This window comes from Halichoeres trimaculatus, unplaced genomic scaffold (genome assembly GCF_033239565.1).
Source record: "Halichoeres trimaculatus isolate MK-OKI-2021-1 unplaced genomic scaffold, fHalTri1.1 fHalTri1_scaffold_11, whole genome shotgun sequence".
Lineage (NCBI taxonomy): Eukaryota > Metazoa > Chordata > Actinopteri > Labriformes > Labridae > Halichoeres > Halichoeres trimaculatus.
In genome coordinates, this window is record NW_027437189.1 from 1,629,434 (window position 1) to 1,653,832 (window position 24,399).

The window sequence follows — 24,399 nt, forward strand, 5'->3', positions numbered from 1 at the left end:
GGTTATCGTATCAGACCCATGTAATAAATTGATTTACCTGTGTTCACAACACTTTGAACAGTTTGAGTTTAAATCCCTGTCTTTAATGAACGCATATTTTGTGGCTGATTTAAACATCAAAAATTAAGAAGTAGCTAACAGTACAATGCTAGGTTCATATTTCTGCTCCAGTGTTGGTTTTTATACATGGCTATCTTGAGACCTCAAAATAAATCAGTTGCACAGAATAATCACTAAAATGCTATGCGAAATTTGTCAATATGTTTAGCAAAGCACCTGTGTGCTGGCTCATGTCTACTGTAAAAAAACTAAATAGCCTAAACCAAAAAGTTAGCCACATCTTAGTTAGCAACTAAAGCTAACCTTCAACGGTCGATAAACCTGTTAGCCAACATAGCTTAGGATGCTAACAGTGTTAACCATGACATTCACTCCGTTTGTCAGCAAAACGTGTTTATTCGGGTAAAAGTGATATAACGTTTTTATTATAGTTTTAAAAAATGAAACTAGTGTTATTATTTAAATAAATTTCTGGATATTTTCATGCCACAGTATCAGTCGCTAGTGATGTGGTGCTCGAGGGGCGGGAACGAAGAGTAGGGTCGGCTCGGTGTGGGGTTGGGAAGGCCGGAGACTGACACCGGTTATTTAAAAGCCAACCAGAGACAGCACGGAGAGGGGTGAGTGCATGGTGTTTTATCGATCTATTTCCCGATGTGTTTGTGAAAACTGATCGAAGTTTTGTCAAGCATCGAGTTATTTCTTTACGAAAAAGTTTCTTTGCGAAAAAAAATCGTTGTAACACGGCACTCTTCGAATGTATGTCACGCGACAAAGTTATGCTAACAAGCTAGCGTTAAGTTAGCTCTATCAACACGCCAGTGTTGTGTGGTTTATCTTTTTTAATCAGGCTGGATACTTCCAAAAATACAGATAAAACGTTCATTTTAAATCACAGGGAATGAATAGACGTGTGCAACTTTTGCCGTGTACAACACAGGACGTCAGAAAGCGTTTGTTGTCAACGCCATTACGTAACTCGCAGACTGATAGGATTATGTGCGTCATACGTGAGCTACCAGTAGTTATTCAGGTTTGCTGTCAGAAATACGGCTTGCTTCTAAAAATTTTGGCTTATGTAGGGTTTAGTCGTTCTTTTTGGTTAATATGTTGTTGTGTTGTGTATTTAATTTGTTGTGACTGTGAAAAGAAGCACACATCGTGTTTCTGACACGGTGTGGTCCATTCATCACTTCGTTGCATTGATAATCGACAGTCCCTCCATCAAACCGCCAAGACAACATGGCGTCTTCTAGATGTACGTTGTTGAGTTTGTTACGAACGACAGATCTGAAATCGTCTAATCGGCCTCCTTTTAACTGATGAATGAGTCAAATCTCGTCGTTACACCTCTTTCCTCTGGAGCCCACGAACGCGGGCTCCATGGATTCTATTGGACAGAATGCATCCCGCTTAAAAGTTGTCACTCGTGCACGTTTCTTCTTCTCGTGTTGTGTTTTTTGGCGGCCAAAATCCGTACTGTTACACTACCGCCTACCGTTGGGCGCTGTAATACTGGGGTTATCAAGCGGGCACCTTCTGTCACTGGTGTTTTGTGAAGTTAGTAAGCAGAAATTTCCAAATTTTGAGATTATGTTTAGATATTTTAGCCAAGTTATGATGAAACTAAGTAGCAGTTCCGTCAGCACTGGAAAATTGAGTGTGTCTGTTCAGGGTTTTGGTGTGTTTATTGTAGTTATGGCTTTAACTTGACATAAATAAACAGCCCTTCCTGTTAGGGCTATAAAAAGTTGTTTTTCACACTCCCCAGCTGGGGGCAGTAGTGCGCCCAAACACAGTTTATACCAACCGCTGATGGAGGCGAAGAAGAAGATCAGCTGTTTGTTCCGTGTGGCGGTCCGTTGAGGAGAAACACGAGTGAAAATAAAACGTGATGGAGAACTCGAGATGTTGTACACAGAGGGGACAAAGGGTTATTTTTATGAACCCGGAAACACAAACTAATTATTTTTACAGCTGAGATCGGCTGAGACGGGGGAAACTTCTCTGATTGCTCGGTGAGTTGTTTGGTCCATGCATTGTTTTGGGCCAGAAATGCGTCTTAACGAGAGTCCGGGGGTTCTTGAAACGTGGGATTCACGATACATTCACGAGGAGTGATCAGTATAAACGTGGGGTCGTCCCAGTGTCACTGTTTCGTGGATAAAAATATTAAAAAACATGGTGTTAAAGGAAAGGGCAGTGTACATTTATTTACTACGGTGGCCCATTGGTGCCAGGTAATTTGCAAAAGCAACAACACGAATACAAACACCACAGCAAAACGGAAGTTGAGAGGACAGTTATCCTAACGGACACAAAAAAGATGTCAAATTGAGTGAAACATTGAATTCTTTTTTAACTAAAGCTATGATAATTTTTGCTTTAATAGATGAAGTTAATCATTTACTTTTACAACTTTTCTTCTTAAGTAACCTCTTATAACTACAGTTGTGTTGTGGCTTTTGCAAATCGTCTGACACCCACCGGTTGCCGTAATTTCCAGCAATTCAAACACACAGTCTGAAATGCAGCTTCCAAAACAACAACTTCCCTTTCTTAATCTCAAAAGGCTTATTATGACATAAAAAAATCCTGCATTTCCCCCCACACGATATATTTATTGGAAACAGTATTCCAGATATCTTACAAATCAAAACTTGTTATTTCATAGCTCAGAGTCTGTGTGTACGTGTGTCCATGTCTGACTTTGTGAAATGTGTGATCCGTGTGCAGGTCCATCCCCTGAAAAGATGGACATCCAGGTGGCGGTGAATGTGGCTCCCCATGGGAAGCCCAACGGTAACGAGCTGCTTGCCTGGCTCAATACAACATTACAGACAGACTTCAGCAATGTGGAGCAGGTGTGCGCAGGTAGGTCTGCATGCACGTGAGGTGTATCCTTGTTGTGCAGAGGTTTGATTTGTAGAAAAAGGAGCATTAAAAAAACAAGCCAAACAATGGCTCGTAGATGCAAAATACAAATGTTACATCAGACAGAAAAGCCGCTTTGTTCGATCAGTTTTAATAGAAAGGCTTAAAACACACAACTAGACATTGGACGATGATTATTTACAAAGGAAATAGCTGGTTATTATCTGAGAGTGATGTACAAATAGAGTCTGCGTCATCCTTGCCCTTATTTTCAACCTATATTTTTGCTTTGTTCCACCTTTTTAATGTTTCATTTAAGTCTTTAGGAAACTTAAATGTAACAGAAAGTGAACCCAAACTTTTTCTTTTAAAGGCTTAAGATGAAAACATGTCTTAAACTGTGATTTTCTCAGCTCCAGCACAAAATTTTTATTGTGTTACTGCTTTTTAAATCAGCTCACAATTCTCTTTGACTTCTTTTGTTCATGTTTGTTTGGTTCCCAGGCGCAGCTTTCTGCCAGCTGATGGACTGGTGTTTTCCTGGGTCCCTGGACCTCGCTCAGGTCCGCTTCCTCAGTGAGAATGATGAAGATTCCCACGCTAACTACAGTATCCTGCAAGCTGCCTTCAAAAAAGTTGGAGTTCTCAGAGTGAGTGTTTTTGCATCAGATGCAGTTTTTCACCCTGAAAGTGGTGATTCCTTGATTCCTTGTCTTACACACTGTTGCATGCTCCCTCCAGTTCATCCCCGTGGAGACGCTGGTGGAGAAGAACTCTGTGGTGGGTCTGGCCTTCCTGCACTGGTTCAGGATGTTTTTTGACAGGAACCGAAAAGGCAAAGAGTACCATCCCTTGGAGGCCAGAGGTGGACTGAGGATGCATCCTGCTCGTCCAGGTGGGAACAGTCAGGTGTCTGCAGAAATCCCACAGCTGTCACTCATGTAAAGGAGCAGAAAAACGACTGTATTTGTTACTGTTTGGCAGGTAAACTTTGGAGTAGGGCTGTCAAAATTAAGCATTAATCAGATTAATCCCATCATCATGATTAATCTGATTAAAAATGTTAATTCAAGTAACTCACAATTGTGGACGCAGTTTTTACAAAGCTTTAGCAAAGCTGCCTCTCAAGATAGCATAAAGTTTTTTTGCTAACATGAACTATGAAATATGTTTGATTAACACTTTAAGTGCAAAATTATTTCCTTCATCTTGAGTCTGTTTGCTCAGGCAAAATGAAACATGATGAATATCCACAGCATGACTCAACAAAATTCAAGTCTACTGTAGTATTTCTGTTGACAGATTCTCTCTACAGACATAATTACCACCAAGGGAAATGTGTGATTAATCCTGATTAATCCTGATTAATCAAAGAATAGACTTATGATTGCCTTGATTATTTTTTTAATCATGTGACAGCTCTAGTTTGGAGTAAACGTTTGCTCCTGAGCTCGTCTGACTCGCAGGATGAAGGTGCCCTTTCAGAAACCCTCATCACTCCTACGACAAACTGAAACATCCTCAAGCAGGAATCTCTGTCACACACATTTCTTTGTTTTTAGTCTAAGATCTTTGCTCCGAATCTGTTAAAGAAAGCCGGTCGACGTCTGTGAGAAGCTGAACCTGCGTTTCATTGAGCTCATCTTCTTCTGAATTTCTCTGTAGATCCAGCTGCGTCTGAGACTCCTCACCTGTCGCCAGAAATCAACGTAGAGATGACGGACGACGTGGAGGAAGCACAAAGCGGAGAAATGAAAGAAAAGGAGGAAATGCCGGGGAGTGATGGCGTGATAGATTTGATATCTGATGAGGAAGATGACGTCATAGTCGTGACGGAGGAGCCGCAAACAGAGAAACCCGTGGAGACATCTGCGAACAAGGAGAACGCAGCAGGAGCAGCAGTCGACGGGAAGCAGAGTGTGTACAATCAAGAGACTCTGCTGCGCTTCATCAGGAGACACTGCAGGGACATAAACTCAGTCACAGACTCTGACCTGGCTCTCCTGAGCCAAACATGGTCCACAGACCTCATCCAGGCCTGCCGTCAGACTCCATACTGCCTCTACCTCTTCATGGGGGTGGATCTGGGTGAAGAACTCACCACCAGCGTCGTCCTGGTCGGTTACTTTGACAGAAACTCAGAGGCCAGCGTTGTGAGGCCGCTGCTCACTCTGCAGACCAGTATGGACACTGGCGCAGCCATCGCTGTAAGGACCGCTGCTGCTGACGCCCGCCTGCTGGTTGAGAGGCTGAAGACAACCGGCCTTCGCTCTGCCAACCTCGCCATGTTTTACTGCAACGCTTCCAATCAGATTCTGTGCCAGGCGCTGGTGTCGCTGCTCCAGGCCATCAACCCCAAGTGCCTGTCGCTCTGCGGCCTGCCTGAGATCGCAGAAAGAGCCTGCAACGCCGCGCTAACCACCTCCTTTGATCAAGTGGTTCCCCTGATCAAAAACATCCACCGTCACTACGCCACCCGCGCCGGTCCGAACCAGAACCTCAAGCACCTTTTCGCTGGCGTAGGCTGTCATTCTCTGTCGCAGCCTCTGTCCGCACAGTTTGTGTTCATCACCCGCACTGTGCAGAGGATGGTGGAGACCTGGAGGGGTCTGGTGGATTATTTCAAGTCGGTGAAGCAAGGCAGAGATGTTCTGGGGATCAGAACCCAGCTCATGGACCACAAAGTCAAACTGCACTTCCTGTTTCTCGCCTTCGCGTTGGAGCCGCTGCGAGTGCTGCAGGAATTCCAGCAGCAAGACTCGATGGATGTGGCGGCGCAGCTAAAGATGGTCTCCATGCTCATCAGCAGCTACGCTTCAAACCTCCTGGTGCTCTCTGCCAAAGAGTCCTTCATCAGCTGTCGAGACCCCCAGATCCTCCTCGACCAGAACAACACGCTCCCTTTGTCGAAGCTTAACATCGGACCCGTCGCCACAGACTTCCTGTGGGCCACGGCCGTGGTGGACCTCGGGGAACAGGAGAGGGCGACCTTCCTGGACAACGCGTCGACTTTCTACAAAGCGGCTCTGCAGAGTTTGGCGGAGAGCATTCCTGAGCAGCTCGGGGACGGGGTGCTGAGGAATATCAGCCTGATGCTGAAACACCCAGAGGATCCCAAAGTAAGGAGAGTTTTGTCTGTGGATTCTGGTCTTTTAAATCTATCTGTCTCAAAATCAGTACTAGAAACTCAGTCAGCCATTACTGCATCGCAGCATTAAAAAACAGTTTACATCTCCAACAGAGACCAAGAATATGGAGAATTAGCGTCCAGGTGAATCTAGAAATCCATCATTCCTCCTCAAACGATGAAGTCTGAAGCGACTGTGAAAAATTTGCCTTTAACTAAAAACCCTGCTACTTAGCTGATCTCCCAGTGCAAAGTTAGCTTAAAGGGATAGTTCAGTTTTTTTGAAGTGGGGTTGTATGAGCTCTATGTGACCACTAAGGACATTAGATACAGTAGAAAGTTGTCTCCTCTCCCTCAGTAAGACACAGACTGTAATCGATGGTGACGAGGAAATAGACGCTAACAGGGACAGACGGTACCAAATTCAAAGGCTATTTTCTCTGCCTACAATAACTAAAATCAAAAAGTAACACCACAGTTTAAGAGTACGATACATAAAATATTTTTTGTGTCTGTGGATGTCTCCTCTGTATTCCTTTCAGTCTCCATCTGTAGCAGCTCTTCTTCTGTGTGCTCCGGTTCATACAGGTATCCTTTTGGTTCCAAAGTGAATGGAACTTCATCGTCGCTGTCATAGTCACTCATTTTGAATTTCCTACGCTGCCTCACAATCCTTAGAGTACAAACACAAGAATTACGATACTTGATCAAACTTACACGAGGCTAAAACCAGCGCTCGAAGCATAGCTTGTTTACATTCCCTACAGCTGAAAGGAGGAGGGGGGACGGAGCGCTCTAGCGCTGCGCGGAAGGACACATGACCAGTTAGTTAGGTCCAGATAAATGTTTGTATTTCCAAAGACTTAATGCACCTAAACATTATTTTATGTATCGTACTCTTAAACTGTGGTATTACTTTTTTGATTTGAGTTCTTGTAGGCAGAGAAAATAGCCTTTGAATTTGGTACCGTCTGTCCCTGTTAGCGTCTATTTCCTCGTCACCATCGATTAAAGTTTGTGTCTTACTGAGGGAGAGGAGACAACTTTCTACTGTATCTAATGTCCTTAGTGGTCACATAGAGCTCATACAACCCCACTTCAAAAAAACTGAACTATCCCTTTAGCTCTGACCATGTCCACATGTAGCCAGGTGTTTTGGAAATACATTCACTGAAGTTCACTGAAGTTTACACTGAAAAAACCTGAAATCCTCTCAAGTAGGTGTGGAAGATATAGCCTCAAAATTATGTCTAGATACTTTAAGGAAATTTGCGATAATGATATTTATGACAGTATGGGAAAAAAACAACTCATTATCAGTGGTTGCTGCTTCTGAAAAACAGCATTTTTATTGCACACACAGTGTGGAAACCACTTCTCCAATCATTTCCTACTACACAAGCTTGAAATGTAAACACAGGAAATCTGAGGTTTTGGAGGAGGAAAAGTTAATCTTCATAATTCTATACGACACAGCACATCCTTTCTATAAGACACCAACAGGAAGGAGAAGGCATGGACTGAAGGAGCTGGCGTTTAGGGAGAGCCAGATGAGCTTAACATGCTAATTAATTACCATGAAAGGACGTTGCAAGAGTCGATGCGGTATGAATTGGCACGCACTGAAAATCCGTTTTGCTGCGTGTCTGATCTTTGGTCAGTTAAACCACCTCCTCATCACTGAGGCAGCTCCTCTTTTAGGCTCTAAATCCTCATGTGAGGACAAAGTTGATGCTGCTACTTTCGCTCTCAGTGATTGTTTTGTACACACCACGAAGCATCATATGTCATTGCATCTCTTCACTGTAAATATTGAGAAATGGCAATTTTATATCATCAAAAAAATTATACCGGTATTATCGTAGATGATATGATATGGCACGCCTCTATTATCAAGTGTTTTAATCTTGTTTTACTTTATATGAGCTACATTCAACTGAGCTGTTAAAAAATATCTTGTTTCAAGTTATTTAAAGACAAAAATAAGTTCTGAATTGATGTAACAAGTTTAAAAAAACGGCCAATGGAACAAGAAAAAAATTGCTAAAAAATCTGCTTGAAACAAGAATAATGTCTGAAAACAAGTAACTTTTCTCTTGTTCCATTGGCAGATTTTTTTAAACTTGCTACAAAAAAAAACAAAAAAAACACAAAATAATCAAAGCTGCAAGCAGCAAGCATACATGAACTTTGACCTCATGTGAAGGAGTTACAATGACTTCCTGGTTCATGGATAGATATCAGAGTTTGACTGGACGCCAAAGACACCCTTTAACTATAGAACATGATGTGATACGTGAAGCTTTATGAAGGCTTGGAAAACATTTGTGAGCACAAATGAAGAGCAAATCCAAAGAAATGGAGGAGTTTTAAAGATTTGCTTGGGTGTGTCATATTGCATTTTGTGAACGTTTTGCCGTGAAGATAATTGACACAATTCTGCTCAAACTCTTTACGGATCTGTCAAGTTTCTAATAGGGTTCCCCCCTTCCTACGTCCTGTCATCCACACCAAACCGCAGCTTTACGTCACTGAAAACGATATTTCCTGAAAACTCTGGCCAAAGTGAAGATTTAAGAACACTCTGGTTTCATGGTTTTCAAACGTCACAGCTGAATGACGGGAGCTCATTCTGATTGGATGGCACGGGTTTTCCACACTTTGAGCTGCACGTGGATGAAAGTATTTTTGTATTATTTCTGTATTTAGTAGGGACGCATCGATCCAGCTTTTCTGTTCCTGATACTGATACCAATACCTGGGCTTTGGGTATCGACTGATACTGATCCAATACCAGTGTTAAATAATAAGCTGCATGCTCTACTGTGGGGAAAAAACTGGTAATGTTTGAGGAAAAAACAAAAATGAAGAATTACTGAGGTTAATATTTAGAGGTAGAGCATTCTAAACAGGTGAAAAGACATTTTCAAACATGAAAAGTGACAAGGCATCAAGAAAAAAAAAACGAAAACAGAGCTTAATGGATAAAAGTGAAGAAAAACAAATGAATAAATGGAGTATCTCATGGACCGGTGATGTCGCTTTCTGGGATTAGATCAAGACTATCCACATAACCTATAAAAGGCTCCCAATTTGTTAAAAGTTGACTCTTTCAGAGAGTAGCTCATCTCCTCTAGTTTAGGGCAGCCCAAGACCTCCTGGATCCATTTCTTATGAGGATTTCTAAAAACGAATGACGGGGTGTTTGTTTTTGAAAATACTCAGCTACGTGTGGACACAGCCTCTGTCTAACAGATGCGTCTGAAATCTTCTCCAGCTCTCCGTGCCGAGGCCTGTGGTGTCAGAGCTCGGGGATCGACTGAGCTCCTGTGTGCTGGGGACGGACGAGAACAACCAGCTAGTGAGGGACTACTTCAGCGTGATAAAGACGGCCCAGGAGGAGCAGGAGAGGGGATGGAGAGGAGGTCAGAGCTGGCCTAAGGTAAACCAACCACAGAAACACCTGCTCTCTGCTCAAACAGATGATGGAGTGTGAGAGATGTAGCTGATGAGATCATTTCCTGTCTTCTCTGTACAGTTGTTGCGAGGCGTTCGACAGGACTGTGCTCTGTACAGATTCATCCTGAGCCTCCTGGCGCTGCCCAGCTCGCTGCAGAGAAACAAGGTGTTTGCTCAGGTAAGTGCTAACTCACCAACTGAGTCTGTTTTTTTTAGTCTGAAATTTACACAGGTTAAAAAGAAATTCATCCCCATGTTACGTCAGTAATATTTGCACACTGACACCGAAACTTCAAGCTGTCAGTACACGTTTGATTTTCTGTTTTTTTTTCAACACCTGTTTATAGTTATGGTAATAGTTAAACTTTATTTCATTCATGTTATAAAAAAAGATATATACATACAATACAAATATAAGAGAAAACAATCTGAAATGAATGAAAAGGAGCAGAAAGACGATAACACAAACAAAAGAAGTTACACTATTTGGCCAGTTTGCCATATTAACCTTCTATGGGTCAAAATAAAAAGCAAAATGATTCACAAACATAAAACTCAGTTTCACCCAAACAATAGAAAGCAACAAAAACAAGAAAAAGAAACAAAAAAACCCACTGACAGTCAGGGATTAGAGTGTCTGGGGTTCCCTGTATCTGTCTAATGCGTTGGTTTTGATAAGTTTTTTGAAGATACTGAAAGTTTTGGCGTCTTTGAAATGTCAGAATAAGTTTTTCCAAAGAGAGATACCTTTGACTTCCTTTAGTGAAGTTCTGCTCTGGGTTTTAAAAATATTTCAAATCCTTTTAAATTGTAATTACCCTTTCTTTTGACTAAATGACACTGAATGTTGGGCGGTAGGAGATTTTTGTGAGCTTTGTACATAATTTGCAGCAGTTCATAATCTATTAAGTCACAAAGTTTTAACAACTGTAAAACACCAGCATTTAGTAAGGCACTGTATTCTGGACAGGGGCGTATTTAGTCGTTTGGGGGCCCAAGGCAAACCCAGTCAATGGGGCCCTCCATGTCCTTGTAACTCCTCTTCCTCAGAGCTAGACTGGCCTTCCCTGTGTCCACTGTCTCTTTCCCAGAATCAAGGTATGAGACAGTGCTAATCTTGTTCATGCTAACTTAACACAACTAAATGCATTTCCTCAAGTTCTGTACTTTAGTTTGATTTAGAAAAAAGTGAATCCATCATTTAGTCCACTTTGTCCTGGATTTGAAATCTTTGATGGTCCATTGAAGCTTATTTGTCCCACAGTGGGGAATTTACAGAGTAACAGGAACAAACAAGAAAGGATGAAGTGAAAAACATTACAATAGGTAAATATTGGAAAAAATAATTCAGTTGAGAAAAAATATGTAAATATCAAGCACAACATGAAACTGGAAAAAAATCTACTGAAAGAGGTGATATTTACAGTTAGCATACTTTTTGGTACTATTATTTTAAAGTGAATGTATTTTTATTTGACCCCCTGTCCAGTGAGTTATGTTTCCAAAAAAGAGATTTTGTACAATAATGTTTATCACCAACTCCAAAAGATTGATTTAGAGAAAATGATCCTGTTTCCTGGGCTAGATAAAGTCCTTAAAATCCTAAAAGTCTGATATGTTTATCTCAGATCTCAGAGCAACATTGGTTTTATTTCACACTTGGTTGAAAATAAGAAAAAAATGTGAAAAAAGTGTTTTTACCACTTTCTTCCTGAATCAAATGTTCAGATGTGTTGTAACATGGAATAGTCCATTGAATAAGAGGGGAGGGGGAGGAGCCAAAACCATCATTACAGATTAAGCCTTTGATGGATTTTGAAGCATGTGAAGTAAGATTTAGAAAAAAGAAATGCTTTCAATTGAAGAGAACTTCATAAATCAGTTTTTAAGAGATGCTTTGGGGGCCCCTGGGAATCTTGGGGCCCCAGGTAACTGCCTGTGTTTGCCTAATTGTAGCTGCGCCCCCAACTCGGGATGGCTGATAATGCATCCCGAGTTGGAGTAATTCTGTGACTCAGTCATTTCTGCTGGTTGATTCACGACCAGATTCCACTCGTAACAGCAGTAGCTCTCTCTGAGGAAAACAGTAGCTCAGTTTGCATTGTCTTGCAGTTGTTGCATCTGCACCACCAGGTAGACTGGACTCCTTCTTCTTCTTGGTGTGTTGTTTCAGTTGCCAGTTGCTCTCTTTCTGCAACTTCAGTTTCTTCTACTAAAAGTTCCTCTTCGATGTACTCCGGTTCATAGAGGTATCCACTTGCTTGCAAAGTGAACGGCAGGTCGTCCTCGCTCTCATAATCACTCATCTTTACGTTGTTAGTGCATAATTTGTCCTGGCAGACTACCTGCGTTTGTTTATATCTGGCACGTCGCGTGGGGACTGATAGACTAAGCGGCGAGCGCCTCATAGCCAGTTGTGGCTCTGCAGCGGAGGTAGCGCCGTTTTACGACACGATGAGAACTAGAGCCTTATTTAGCGGTGTTTTTGTGTGAAAGTAACGCGCTGAAAATTCTCTAAATAAAGCCTGAATGCAGACTGATATCAGATTTTTTCATTGGTAGTCTGTTTATTTGTGTTTTTGGTCAAGTAAAATATGGCCCCGTCTGAGTGCAGAGGAAACCAGCAGAGGAGCAGGGAGGGGGTGTTTGGTGTGAGCGCTCTGGGCTTCTGCTGCACAAAAACACTGCTGTAGGGGTAATTTCTGCCCTAAACCTTGTGATAGGACCCAACTTGTTCCATCCTGGAGGATCACTTTAAGGTAGCATTATTTTTTTTTGCCTTTGTTACTAAAAATCATGAAGTTTGTTTTATCAATGTTTAGGGATAATTTAAATCAAACCAGCGTCTAAATTTTGTTAGTTTGGTGTCATCAGCAAATAAAATTTTGCCTTTTCTGAAACACTTATTGTGCCATTGAGATATTTTGAATAAAAAGAGCTTTACTAATACAATTCATTATTATTATTATTAAAATGAACAACTTTGGTCCCACAACCGACCCCTGAGGCACTCCACAAGTTATACTACGAATGTCTGATTTGACAGTGTTTATTTGGATAAACTGATTTCTGATCTCTAAGTAGCTTGTTACCCATTAATGTGCCGCCCCTCTGATGCTGTATTTGTGTCGTTTTTTAAGAAGAATGGTGGTCTATGGTGTCAAAAGCTTTCTTCAGATCTACAAAAATGCTTACTGAAAACTGTTTTCTGTCTACCACAGTGGTTATTTCTTCTGTCAGATCTATAAGTGCCATTGATGTGGAGTGATTTGCCCTGAACCCATACTGACTACTGCTCAAAATATTGTACCTGCTTAGAAAGTTGTCCAGTCTGTTTACAAATAATTTTTTCAAGAACTTTCTAAGTTTAACCCGGCGCCTGTGGCTCTGCAGTGAACTTTTCAGTCTAGCATGCAAAAACGAGCATATTGTGTCACTTTTTGCGAAATTAACCCTTTAACAGGAGCTTCCTAGAGATGGAGTCTTGATGTTTCTCTGATATCCGTTTTGCTTTTTAACCCAGCCCTCACTAAGGAGCATGTGTGTCTCAGTGTGACTTTTAGTAATACTGTGTTTGCTTTGGTCCAAAGATTCGAGCCGAGGTTGAGAAAACCGCTGACAAAACGGAGACCCCTAAAGCCTCACCTGAATCGAGCGGGGCTGCGAGAAAACGTGTGCGCAGAAGATTCAGTCAATCAGGTCATAACCACGAGAAGGACGACGAGACCTCGTCAGAGGAGGAGAAATCTCAGATCCGAGCTGCTCTGCAGATGCCGCCAAGGCGTATGGAGGTTATGGAGGAGTCTGACTACACCGACAACTCCTCTGGTGAGGAAGTCCCAGCTTCACAACATGCATGACCATCTGAGTGAACTCTCTACGATGATTTAACGCGTTGATAAACGTCTGTCTGCTCGTTTTTCAGACGTGGTTGATGTCACAGAAGACTTAAAGTTACAATCTGCTGGAAGAGTGATCGATGCAGAATGTAAGACGTTCATCCATCCCCGCTGCCTGGTTTTACTCATCATTATCATTCTCACTCTCACAGTTTGATGGTGTTAAACTTGGGGCAGTGAAACCAAGACCACCTGGGGTCAAACCTGCGTTAAACACTGACTGTCACTGTTTTCCAGGTCCAAGTCCAGCTTCACCAGCAGAGACGGTTTATGTTGTGGGTGAAGACGACAAGAAGGTCTCAAAAAAAGACTCGTCTGACTCCACACATGTGCCGGTAAAGTCTGCCTACGACACCTTTCAGATTAGCTCGCCATGCTAACCACAGAGAGCACAAAGCTGTGACAGCAAGTCCAACAGATGGTTCAGAAATTATCAGAGAAATCTTCTTCACACCTTCACTTTTAAAGATTTTTGGCAACAAACAGAAACAGAGATATCAAAACAAGCAGAGAAACTTATAAGCTGTCATGTTGTGACTGGATGTGTGTGTTTGTGTCTGTGTTTCTGTGTGTGTGTTGTGCAGGGGGAGCTGGTCTGGGCTGTGGTGGATGGTTTTGCTGCCTGGCCCGCCATCATCTCCTCTAAAGACAAACAGAGTCCAGGGAAGAGGACGGTGTGGTGGTACGGACAGAGCATGTCCTCTCAGGTGAGACAGAGACACTGACGGTTAGACGCTCAGAGATGAATGGGGATGTCCCTCTTTGGAGTTTGAGGCCCAGAAGTGAAGATCTTGTGTTTTCAGTTCACACACAGATCCAAGGATTTCTATAACAGATTAATATGTAGAGGTTTGATAATCTGCACATGCTCAGTCTGAACATCCAGCATCCCTACTTTACATTAGGCCAGGGGTCTGCAACCTTTACCTCTGAAGGTGTTTTACTCAGCTCAGCTGGATCAAAGTCATTCAGGAGCCACAGAATCTACTTTATCTTCAAAATAAAGACAATAAAGATGATAAAATTCTTTCAATAGGAAAATCTAGCAATTAATCATCTGAAAAAAAAGTTTTTCAAATTCTTAAAATTGTGCAACAAATAGAAATTTAAAAAATTGAGAAAAAATTTAAAAAGGTTGCAAAATATCTCAAGTCACAAATAGATCTAAAAAATAAAATTAAGTTTGAAAAAAAATTACAATAAAAAAATTGAAAAAAAATTGAAGTTTTTAGAATTTGCAATACTTTTAAAAAATGTGAAATTTCAAAAATTTGCCAATTTTTTAAAAACATTTTCAACAATTTAAAAGAATTCAAATTTAAAAAAAATTGAAAAAACTTAATTTTAAAAAACTTAATTTGACAAAATTTGAAAAATGGCAAACAATTTTAGTATTTCAAAAATTTAATAGATGTAAGTAAATTTGCAAAAGAAATTTCAAATATGTGCAAAAAAATGTTTGAAAAAAAAATCAAATATGAGCCAAAAAAATTATCAAGCAAAAGACAATTCAAGGATTTGCAAAAATGTAAAAAAATTGTGAAATTTCAAAAGTTGTTAAATTTTAAACATGTTCAACCATTTAAGAAAAATAAAATGTTAAATAATTGCAAAAACTTTATCTAACCAAGTTTCAAAAATTGGAAAAAAATGTTGAACAACTTCAGTATTTCAAAAATGCAATAAAAAGGTAAGTGAATTTGCAAAAACAAAAAAAAAATCAATTATGTGCAAAAAAAAATCAAAAAAAGAAAATTTGAGGATTTCCAATTGTTTAAAAAATTGTGAAATTTCAAAACTTGTTAAATTTCAAACATTTTCAAATATTTTAAAAAAAATGACAGGGTGTTTTGATTAGATCATAGACAGGTTCAGGGATTTCTACACCAGATGAATATGTAGCATTTTCATGATCTGCACATGCTCAGTCTGAACATCCAGCCTCCTTACCTTACGTCCATGTTCAACACATGGAGGAGCTGAATCCCCTTCTCTTAACGTCCACATGCTTTTCCTTCATCAGCCACATGTTTCACACCAACTGTATGTAGAGTTTTAGTTTCCAACCCTCACCTGGACGTTGTCTGTGCCTTTTTGAGACGTCACCTCTCCAGCTTTATCACACAGACATAAACATGACGGAAACAGACTGAAACTCTGAGATTTGTCCGTTTATTTCTCGTCTCTGCTCTGATGTCTCTGACTCCAGGTCAGCGTAAAGGATTTAAAACCATTCGCTGCCTTCTCCAAACACTTCTGCCCCAACTCCTTTGCCGTCTTGGTCACGTACAGAGAGGCCATCTTCACTTCCCTGCAGGTTTGTGAGTCTCTGTGTGAGTCTGCGTGTGTGTTTCCTGATGGAAAATCTATATTGTTGAGCTCTATATAGTCCTCCTGCTGATGTTGGAGTGTTTGTGTCCTCAGGAAGCAGCTCTGCGCTGTCAGCAGCAGTTCTCTGTGGATCTCATGGACAGAGAGGAGCAGCTCAAGCAGATGCTGGACTGGGCTTTTGGAGGATTCCTCCCTTCAGGGCCTGATGGATTCAAACCACCAGGAGCCCAGAACGGTGAAAGTAGGATTTCTTATACCTTACCTTCCTCTCATTGTTCTGTAACAAATACCAACACAGAAAAACCACCAGAGGCATCATGGGTAGGATAATGACATTTTTAATATTTACTGAGGAAAACAGGAGAGAAACACAGATATGTTGCTGGGTCTAGTTTCTCAGAGTCCCTGGATGTGTTTTCAGTCCAAAGGGGAAAGAAGTAAAGTTATAAATGCTGAATTTACTGTAAACTTTGCTCTAACCTTCACTGTCAAACCCCTGCTGGAAAAGAGGAAATAAAGTTCCTCTTTTTACGCCAAAGTGGACATCAGGCACGTTTGTTTGTTTGGGGTGAACTGTTTCTCAGAGTGATGAAACTTCCTGCAGCAGCTGTCGATTATTCTTTCAGTGTTTGACGGTCCGTCTCTTTTTCTCCTCAGGCACTAAAAATAACACCACCCCTAAACCTCAGGCCAAGAAAAAACTCTTCCTGAAAGCCAAACCCTCCTCCCCCATGAGCAGCCTCACCTCAGACTCCTCCAAACCTCGCTACGAAGAGGAGTTCGACTCTGCTGGCAAAGCCCCACGAGGAGTGGTGAAGTCCAGAGGAGGGCTGGATGCAGAGATGAGGAGGCAGGGGAGAGGAAGAGGAAGAGGAGGGAAGGTCCAGCAGAAGAAAGCCACCCTGTTTGATGAATTCAACGCCGACATGTCTCCAGACTTTGTGCCGTCCAAGAGGAGGATGCTCACTAAATATTACAGGACCGACCAGACGACCAGCAAGTACACCCAGCCCGACCAGAAACACAGAGGTGCTCCTTTTACTCCTCCTCAGTGAAGACGTGTGACATCAAACCTCACCTGTCCTGCAAGTGTTTCTTCTTACTAGATGATAAGTGGTCAGGAAAGTGTGTCATCACAGGGGATGTGGGATTTTTTTATGGCAGGATCATTAAAAAATGATCCATTTCCTCACTTTAATCTGGTTTTGTCTCCTCTGATATCACATCCTGATAAATCCGTTCATGTAAAGACGTCAGCTGAAGAGTTGTTGAGTTTCTGTAGAGCTTCACTTTTAGGCCAGCAGCCTACGTACAGTCCAGGTGGAGTTTAGACCTTACAGATAGACTTTCTTAGACTTTGATTCAGGCTTCACAGAAAATGAAAAAGGAAACATGTTCCAGTTGATGTTAGCTTTAAAAGTTGGTGTTTCCAGTGGAAATGAGCACACTTTCCTTACAAATGATTCTTCTTCTTGCAGATAAGACCATTCGTGAAATCATGGCTCTGAATCTGGACATTGAAGGTGAGTCTTTGGGTTTTGTGTTGGTCATTTTAAGCTCTGCATTTGTCCATTTCGGTCCATAATTAAGAGTTAAACGTATCCTCAGAAACCTTTTCTGAATTTTTAACCGCTTCATTCTGCCCATTGTTTGTTCCTCACACTTGTCTCTGTCTCCATCCTGTCTCTGCAGAGTACTGTTTGTGCTGTGCCACTAAAGAAGTGGAGATCTCCCACCCTCTGTTCAAAGGCAGCCTGTGCACCAAGTGTAAAGTAAGAGATGATCTCTTTCTCATGAACTAACAGCTCAAACCCTCAGGGGGAAATCAGGGACTTTGTCCTTATCCACAGTAAAAATATGATGTTTTTGTAGTACATTTTTTTCAGGACTCCACCCATGGCATAGGTTATAGAAAAGGTCAGAGGCGTTTGATGTTTGCGTCTCAATGAGACAAACATTTTGACGTTGGTTTGATTTGTGTGCGACACTCCTACTGGATGCTAGAGTCACTTAAAGTGTTTAGGTGGCGCTAGAGAGGAATTAATGGGTTGTTGGGGGTCATATATTTGTTATATATAAACCATATATAATGTGTTAGTGCGAAAAACATAGCAGTTTCCCGCCTTCAGTGAGTCACATGACCAGCTGCACTCTGCTCATAATGACTGTGTGACATCAGCAAAGAACTGCTGCAGCTGCACTGAGGAATGACAGGACAGAAGTTTGCAAACAACTCCTCATAGGGGCCAGAATGTTGACTCAATCCCTGTACAAAAATATAATATTGTAGGAAATTTTGACAGGAGTCCATCCATGTCACTTTTAAAGCTCTACAACTTTTAGTTTTTGTGTAGAAGCCAAATTCCTGCAGCTTGATCTTCCAGCTCCTTTTCATTCTTATTGGGGGAGCTGAGGGGGCTTGTTATGAGTTCACCGACTTTGAGGGCTCGCCATTCAAAAACCATTTGAGAAACAGTAAAATAACGAATAGGTTTTGTAAAGCAGGGTCCAGGCTGTCTTCTGAGCAAATTTCGAGTCTGTACCTCTTATGGTTTTGGAGAAGATAACTTTTGCAGAAAGGGTAAAAATATGGCGAAATTTGACTTTAAAAGGCAAATAACTGGCTTCCTGTTGGAAATAGGTAAGAGGTACCATTGTATGATTTTTGTGTCTCAATGAGACAAACATTTTTATGTTGGTCTGATCTCTGTACCACATTCCTACTGGAAACTAGGATCATTTGAGGGTGCCTAGGTGGTGCTATAGAGCAAATTATGGGATGCTGGGGGTCATGTCTGGTATCCTATCGAAATTTTTGGCGATCACAAGTGAGTTTTCAAGCACATTCAGTTGGTCTAATAAGTAATCAAAGAGCGTGTGGAATAGTAAGAAAGAAACTGACATAATAGGGTCCTTACCCTTAGGGCGAGGACCCTAAAAATATTAATCTGTTGGGTTTTTATAGCATTTTTTTCTAGAGGACCTTTCAGTCCTCTAATGTCCTCAAAAGGTGTCAAATTAAGAATCTGACTTTGCAGAAAATCACTTTGATGACTAATCTGTTTGTTTGAGCTTGATCTCAGAGAAAAACATGTATTATGTGAAAAATAACTCATTTTGTGTTTTTTTTCTAAACCAACACAGTGACATCATGTTATCAAATGGGCTCAAAGGGTTAAAATAATACAAGAGATTACACATTTGCTGGTTTTGATTAGGACTGAAATGATTTAAATATCAAAGAGCAAACAGTAAATATATCAGTCTGTGAAGTTTTTATAGCGGTTTTTGGTAGAGGAGTTTTTTCCTTTGTGTCCTCAGAGGGCGGTGAGTTAAAGCGACTCAGTCGGGTTAATTTCTCAGTAATCTGAACCTTCTGTCTGTGTCCCTGCAGAATAACCTGACAGAGACTCTGTACCGTTACGATGAAGATGGATACCAGTCGTACTGCACCATCTGCTGCTACGGGCTGGAGGTCATTCTGTGCGGGAACAACAGCTGCAGCAGGTGGGTCGGCTCGCCGTACGCTCAGACCCAGCTATCTGAAAACGGGTCACTCATCTCCTCCTCTTCCTCAACACTCCCTCAGATCCTACTGCGAAGACTGTCTGGACATCCTCATCGCCCCCCGGACCTTCAACGCCCTGAAGGAGAAGGACCCGTGGATCTGTTACCTGTGTCAGCCTCACCAGCCTCACGGGGCTCTGGTCCCCAGGGAGGACTGGAGCATCCGCGTGCAGGAGTTATTCGCCAACAACAGCGGCATGGAGTTTGTGCGTGATCCACCTGTCGTTCGTCCTCAGCCTTCAAATATTCCAGTTAGAAACAGCTGAAATGACTCTGCGCTTTTATTTTGTAGGAGCCTCACCGTGTTTACCCGTCCATTCCTGCCAACCTGCGCCAACCAATCAGAGTGCTCTCACTGTTTGATGGCATAGCAACAGGTGAGCACGCTAACCTGGGCTCAAACACCTGCTTCTTCTTCTCTGGTCTCTACATAAACATGAATCTGCTGTTTGCTCCTCAGGCTACCAGGTGTTGAAGGAGCTCGGCTTCAAAGTGGAGAAATATGTGGCGTCAGAGGTTTGCGAGGAGTCGTTGGCGGTGGCGGCGGTCAACCACGATGGAAAGATTATCCATGTAGGAGACGCACGCCACATCACAGAGCAACAGGTATGTTCACGCAGACTTTGACCTTTTCCTTTTCTCTCTGACCTCGATGACTTGATCTTTGAGTCTCGTCTGCTCCCATTTTGAGTTACCTGCTTGTTTGTGTCCCAGCTCCAGCAGTGGGGCCCGTTCGACCTGCTGATTGGTGGCAGCCCCTGCAACGACCTCTCCATCGTCAACCCATACAGAAAAGGCCTCTATGGTATGTTTCTGTTCCAGTGTTCGAGTGAAAGAAACAAGTGATATTCAGCAGGTTAAAGGTGAAACTCTCTCAGAAAGATGCTGCTTTTCCTCCTCAGATCAGACTAAAACAAAAAAATGATTGATGAATGAATGAATGAATGAATTTGTAATGTCATGTATTTCATAAATTCACAAAATTTTTTAAAAAATTTTATTAAGTTGCTAATTTTTTAAAATTTACATTACCTAATTGTTCAAACTAAAAAATAAAAAGTGCAAAAGTTTGCAAAATTAAAAAAATGTAATTAACTAAATTTTCAAAAAATTATTTAAAAAAAAAGCAATTTAGATAATTGGCAAAAATGTGCGGAAATCCCCAAAATTTGAAATTGACTATATTTTCAAAAATCAACAAAATCTTAAAAAAAAATCTTTTTTTTTTTTTTTTTCGTTTTTTTTTTAATTTGAGAAAATTTCAACTAAAATGCAGAAATCTTTGAGCACAGTAAGGCCAAAGAGGAGTTTTTTTATTGTTTCCAAATGTCAGTTTGATCTTTTTTATTCTCATTTTTTGCAGCACTTGTTTGTAACTTATCTTTAGATCTTTAGCCAGCCCCCACCTTTTTTTCTCATTTTACTTTTTTTCCTTCTTCTTGTTCCACTTCTTTAATTATTATTATAATATTAATTTTATTATTATTATAATATTATTATTTAATATTATTTTTATTTTTTTATAAGTTTATCACATTACTTGCTTTTAGATGACTTCTCCTTTCAGAACAATATATATGATTATCTAACAGTTGGAAATTGATTTATTATGTTACAATTTTTGTTGTTGTGTACAGAGACAATGTTCATTATTTCGTTGAAATAAAATAAAAAAACAGGCATTGTTTATTTTGAATTTATGTACTTATATTTCTCCCTGATTATGTCCTAAATGAAAATATTTATGAAAAAATGAAAATAAAAAATGGAGAATTGTGTAAAATCTGAAAACATTCATCAATTGTACAGACCTTCTTTCAATCAATCAATCAGACTTACTTGTATAGCACTTTGCATGGGAAGAAAAAATAAAATGAAATAACAAGACGTGGAATAAAAAGCAAAAAATTGCATAAAATGAAAACATAAGACCCCGCAATCCCCCCTCCCCTAAACCACATTCAGTATGCACACTCTAACTCAAACACACAAAGACATAAAAAGGAAATTCTGACAGAAAACAGAAATAAGAGGACTGAAGAAACGCCATCTTGTATTAAAATGAGGAAACACAGAGGCTAAAACTAAAATAATTAATTTATTAATAAAAAAACTCAAAAACTAGAGGGTAAGATAAGTGAATTTATAAATAAAATAATATTATGATATAAAATAAAAGTTGGATAGATAATGTGTTAAAATGAGAAATCTATCTCTGTCCTTCCCTCTCTGTCCTGCAGAGGGCACTGGCAGGCTGTTCTTTGAATTCTACCGCATCCTCCAGCTGCTGAAGCCCAGAGAGGAAGACCCGCGCCCCTTCTTCTGGCTTTTTGAGAACGTGGTCTTCATGAACACTCACGACAAAGTCAACATCTGCCGCTTCCTGGAGGTTTGAGCCCTTTAGTCCGTTCGTCCTGTGCTGTGTCTCACAGACCGTCCTCTAGTCCCTCTGTAGACCGTCAAACCTTAGACACGTTAACGCAGAGCACTGATGCTTTTCTGATCCTTTCACAGTGCAACCCGGTGCTGGTGGACGCTGTTAACGTCAGCCCGGCTCACAGAGCTCGCTGCTTCTGGGGAAACATCCCGGGAATGAGCCGGTACAATCTTCAAATACGAACTTCAAATCTGTTTTTTTCTTTTTTTATTTGTTTCTTATTTAATCAAATTTCTCCTTTTTTGTAGACCGATCATCGCCTCTCAGAGCGACAAGCTGACTCTGCAGGAGTGTTTGGAGATCGGCAGAGAGGCCCGGGTGAGTGACCGAACCAGCGTCTGTTTTCCTCCTCTCTTTGAAGAATCACTTTCCTTTTTTTTGTCACGTTTTCTAACTGTTGTTTTTGTCCCAGGTGACCAAAGTGAGGACGATCACCACCAACAGGAACTCTCTGAAGCAGGGCAAAGATGTGTCCTTGCTGCCTGTCCTCTATAACGGCAGAGAGGACGGGCTGTGGATCACTGAACTGGAGAAGTAGGAACCTTTCTGCTGCCTTCCTGCTGGTTAAAGTTGCAGACAGATTCTGGTTTCCCTGAGACTCACTGTTGTGCCTCTTCCCCTCTTTTTTTCAGGATTTTTGGTTTCCCCAAACATTACACGGACGTGAAGGACATGAACCGGCAGCAGAGGCAGAAGGTTTTGGGGAAAGCGTGGAGCGTCCCGGTCATCCGTCACCTCTTTGCTCCTCTGAAGGATTATTTCACCTGTGAGGAGCTTCGTCCTCTGACCAACTCAAACTCCTCCCCCTCCCCGTCCTCTCCGTGCTCCCCGTGCTCTCCAGAGCTGCAGATGAGATAGAGGAGGCTGGCCGTGTTTCTGACGCCCCGTCACAGTCACAGCTTGACCATCAAGCCACGCGGGACGTTACTCAGGACGAATTATCACGCTATGAAACAGCAACATGACCAGATTTCTCCTGTTGCCTCAGCTTTCAGTCTGGCTTTTTAAAATCACAGCAGCAGGTTTCAACGGTCTACTCTCTAAAACAAATGTTTGTTGGAGCTCCCTGGTGCTGTTTGAAACCTTTTTAAACCATTTTTTTAAATAATTCTTTGCAGAAATGTGCAATAGAAGACATTATTTATCAGTATCAAAGACCAAAAGTGAAAGTGCTGTTTTTGGACTGAGGTTATATCAACTTCCTGTGCTCTCAACTTGAATATCAGATGCATATCAAAGTGTTACATGTCTCTCTAATTAATCCAGCGTCCGTCAGATTGTAGCATTTTCTGAATTTTAAAGGAAGATCAAAATGTTTTAAACTCAGTTTTTAATTCTGTGTGTAAACTGTGAATCATGTGACCAGGTGCTGCGTCGAACCTGTGCTGTGTGTGTGTGTAGGAGGATGTGTTATATTGTACGTTGTTAATGCTGGATTGGTGCTATCTGCCTGTGTGTGAACAGGTGTGTATGATATGTGTGTGTGTGTGTGTGCACTGCACTTTTTTGGACGTATCAAACTGATGGACTCTGAACCCTTCATGAATCATGAGCAAATCCACCCACTGCCTGAGGAATTTTTACCTGGACCATGTTTATTTGAGAAAATGTGAATGTCCTTGGGTTGTTTTGTATCTTTTTAAAATGTTTTTTATTATAGTTTTGTAGTTTTTCAAAGAGAAGTGCTCAATTTTATCTTTTGGAGAACCAAAGACCAATGTTTTTCCTGACTGCAGCAGCAGCATTGTTTGTACTGAACAAAATACTGAATGTATTATTTTCCTACCTCGCCTTTATCATATCTGAAGTATGTTTCACTGTATATAATGGAGAGTAATGTCACAGAGTGCTGATAGCTGTACAATTAATGATGGCTCTCGAGTATTTTTACACATTGACACCACAGTAATGGACTGAACAGTACGAGGGTCAGAGTTTAATCAGGTCAATACAGTCTGTATTTTTACAATCAGGGACATTTAAAATAGATGTTTGAATATTTGAGCTCTGACTTCCTGAGTCGGTCACTGTCGCTGCATATTGTATATATTTGGCCCAGTGATTTTCACTTTGGACCAATAAATGAAAAGTAACTCAATGAGCCTGGGATTTTCCTTTTTAATGCTGTTCAGAACTTTTTTTATTATTAGTTCTAAGCTACTTTTGAGAAAACAATCGTTGTAGTCTTCATTTAATATGAGTTTTTCTTCCAGAGACTTCCAGAGAGTGAAGAGCTGTAGTTTTATCCTCACAAAATGTTACCTTGAAGAAGTAAATAAAAGACAGAAGTATTTCGACAAACGCTAATTGGAAATTCATGGCTTAAGAAACAGATTTAGAGAGTTTCAAGAGAAACGCTGAAAATCAAAATACTAATTTGTTAAATATTTGATTAGAATAGAATTGAATATTCTTCATTGATCCCCCTTGGGGGAAATTTTTTTTGTCACAGCAGCTCATGAAAAAATAAAGTGCAGTAATGCGATAACTAAAAACAGAATATGATAATAGAATATAAAATTAGAAATTTGAAGAAATATAAAGAAATATAAGATAGAAATGTTGAAAAATATTACTATTTACATATTTGATATGATGATATGATTAAATGTCTAGTTTAAAAAAAATCCTGCTGACACACTGCT

General features: G+C 40.8%; 1 protein-coding gene across 3 annotated transcripts; it reads left to right on the plus strand.

Annotated features, from left to right (window-relative positions):
- The first annotated feature begins 571 nt into the window (after nt 1-571).
- LOC141799020 (uncharacterized) lies at nt 572-23,848 on the plus strand. Of its 3 annotated transcripts, none has more exons than XM_074681049.1 (26): nt 572-680; nt 2,797-2,934; nt 3,439-3,584; nt 3,676-3,829; nt 4,600-6,053; nt 9,339-9,503; nt 9,600-9,698; nt 13,111-13,348; nt 13,446-13,508; nt 13,657-13,754; nt 14,004-14,126; nt 15,629-15,736; nt 15,844-15,991; nt 16,408-16,779; nt 17,229-17,273; nt 17,443-17,522; nt 19,145-19,257; nt 19,340-19,523; nt 19,610-19,694; nt 19,778-19,923; nt 20,032-20,122; nt 21,558-21,706; nt 21,832-21,917; nt 22,003-22,072; nt 22,167-22,288; nt 22,387-23,848. In XM_074681049.1, exons 2-26 carry the CDS (start codon nt 2,814-2,816, stop codon nt 22,610-22,612), a joined length of 4,686 nt encoding a protein of 1,561 aa, XP_074537150.1. In that variant the 5' UTR covers nt 572-680; nt 2,797-2,813; the 3' UTR covers nt 22,613-23,848. The 3 variants fall into 3 exon arrangements, with proteins under 3 accessions (XP_074537150.1, XP_074537151.1, XP_074537148.1); XM_074681050.1 differs by lacking the exon at nt 572-680 and adding an exon at nt 1,674-2,078 and having other exon boundaries at nt 15,844-15,985; XM_074681047.1 differs by lacking the exon at nt 572-680 and adding an exon at nt 1,675-2,078.
- The last annotated feature ends 551 nt before the right edge of the window (nt 23,849-24,399 follow it).

What these genes read in the sequence shown, in the direction of transcription:
- LOC141799020 (XM_074681049.1), top strand. Translation starts at nt 2,814, where the DNA reads ATGGACATCCAGGTGGCGGTGAATGTGGCTCCCCATGGGAAGCCCAAC. An exon ending in ACATCTGCCGCTTCCTGGAG is followed by an intron (nt 21,707 to 21,831) that starts GTTTGAGCCCTT and finishes ATCCTTTCACAG; the next exon opens with TGCAACCCGGTGCTGGTGGA. An exon ending in TGGATCACTGAACTGGAGAA is followed by an intron (nt 22,289 to 22,386) that starts GTAGGAACCTTT and finishes TCTTTTTTTCAG; the next exon opens with GATTTTTGGTTTCCCCAAAC.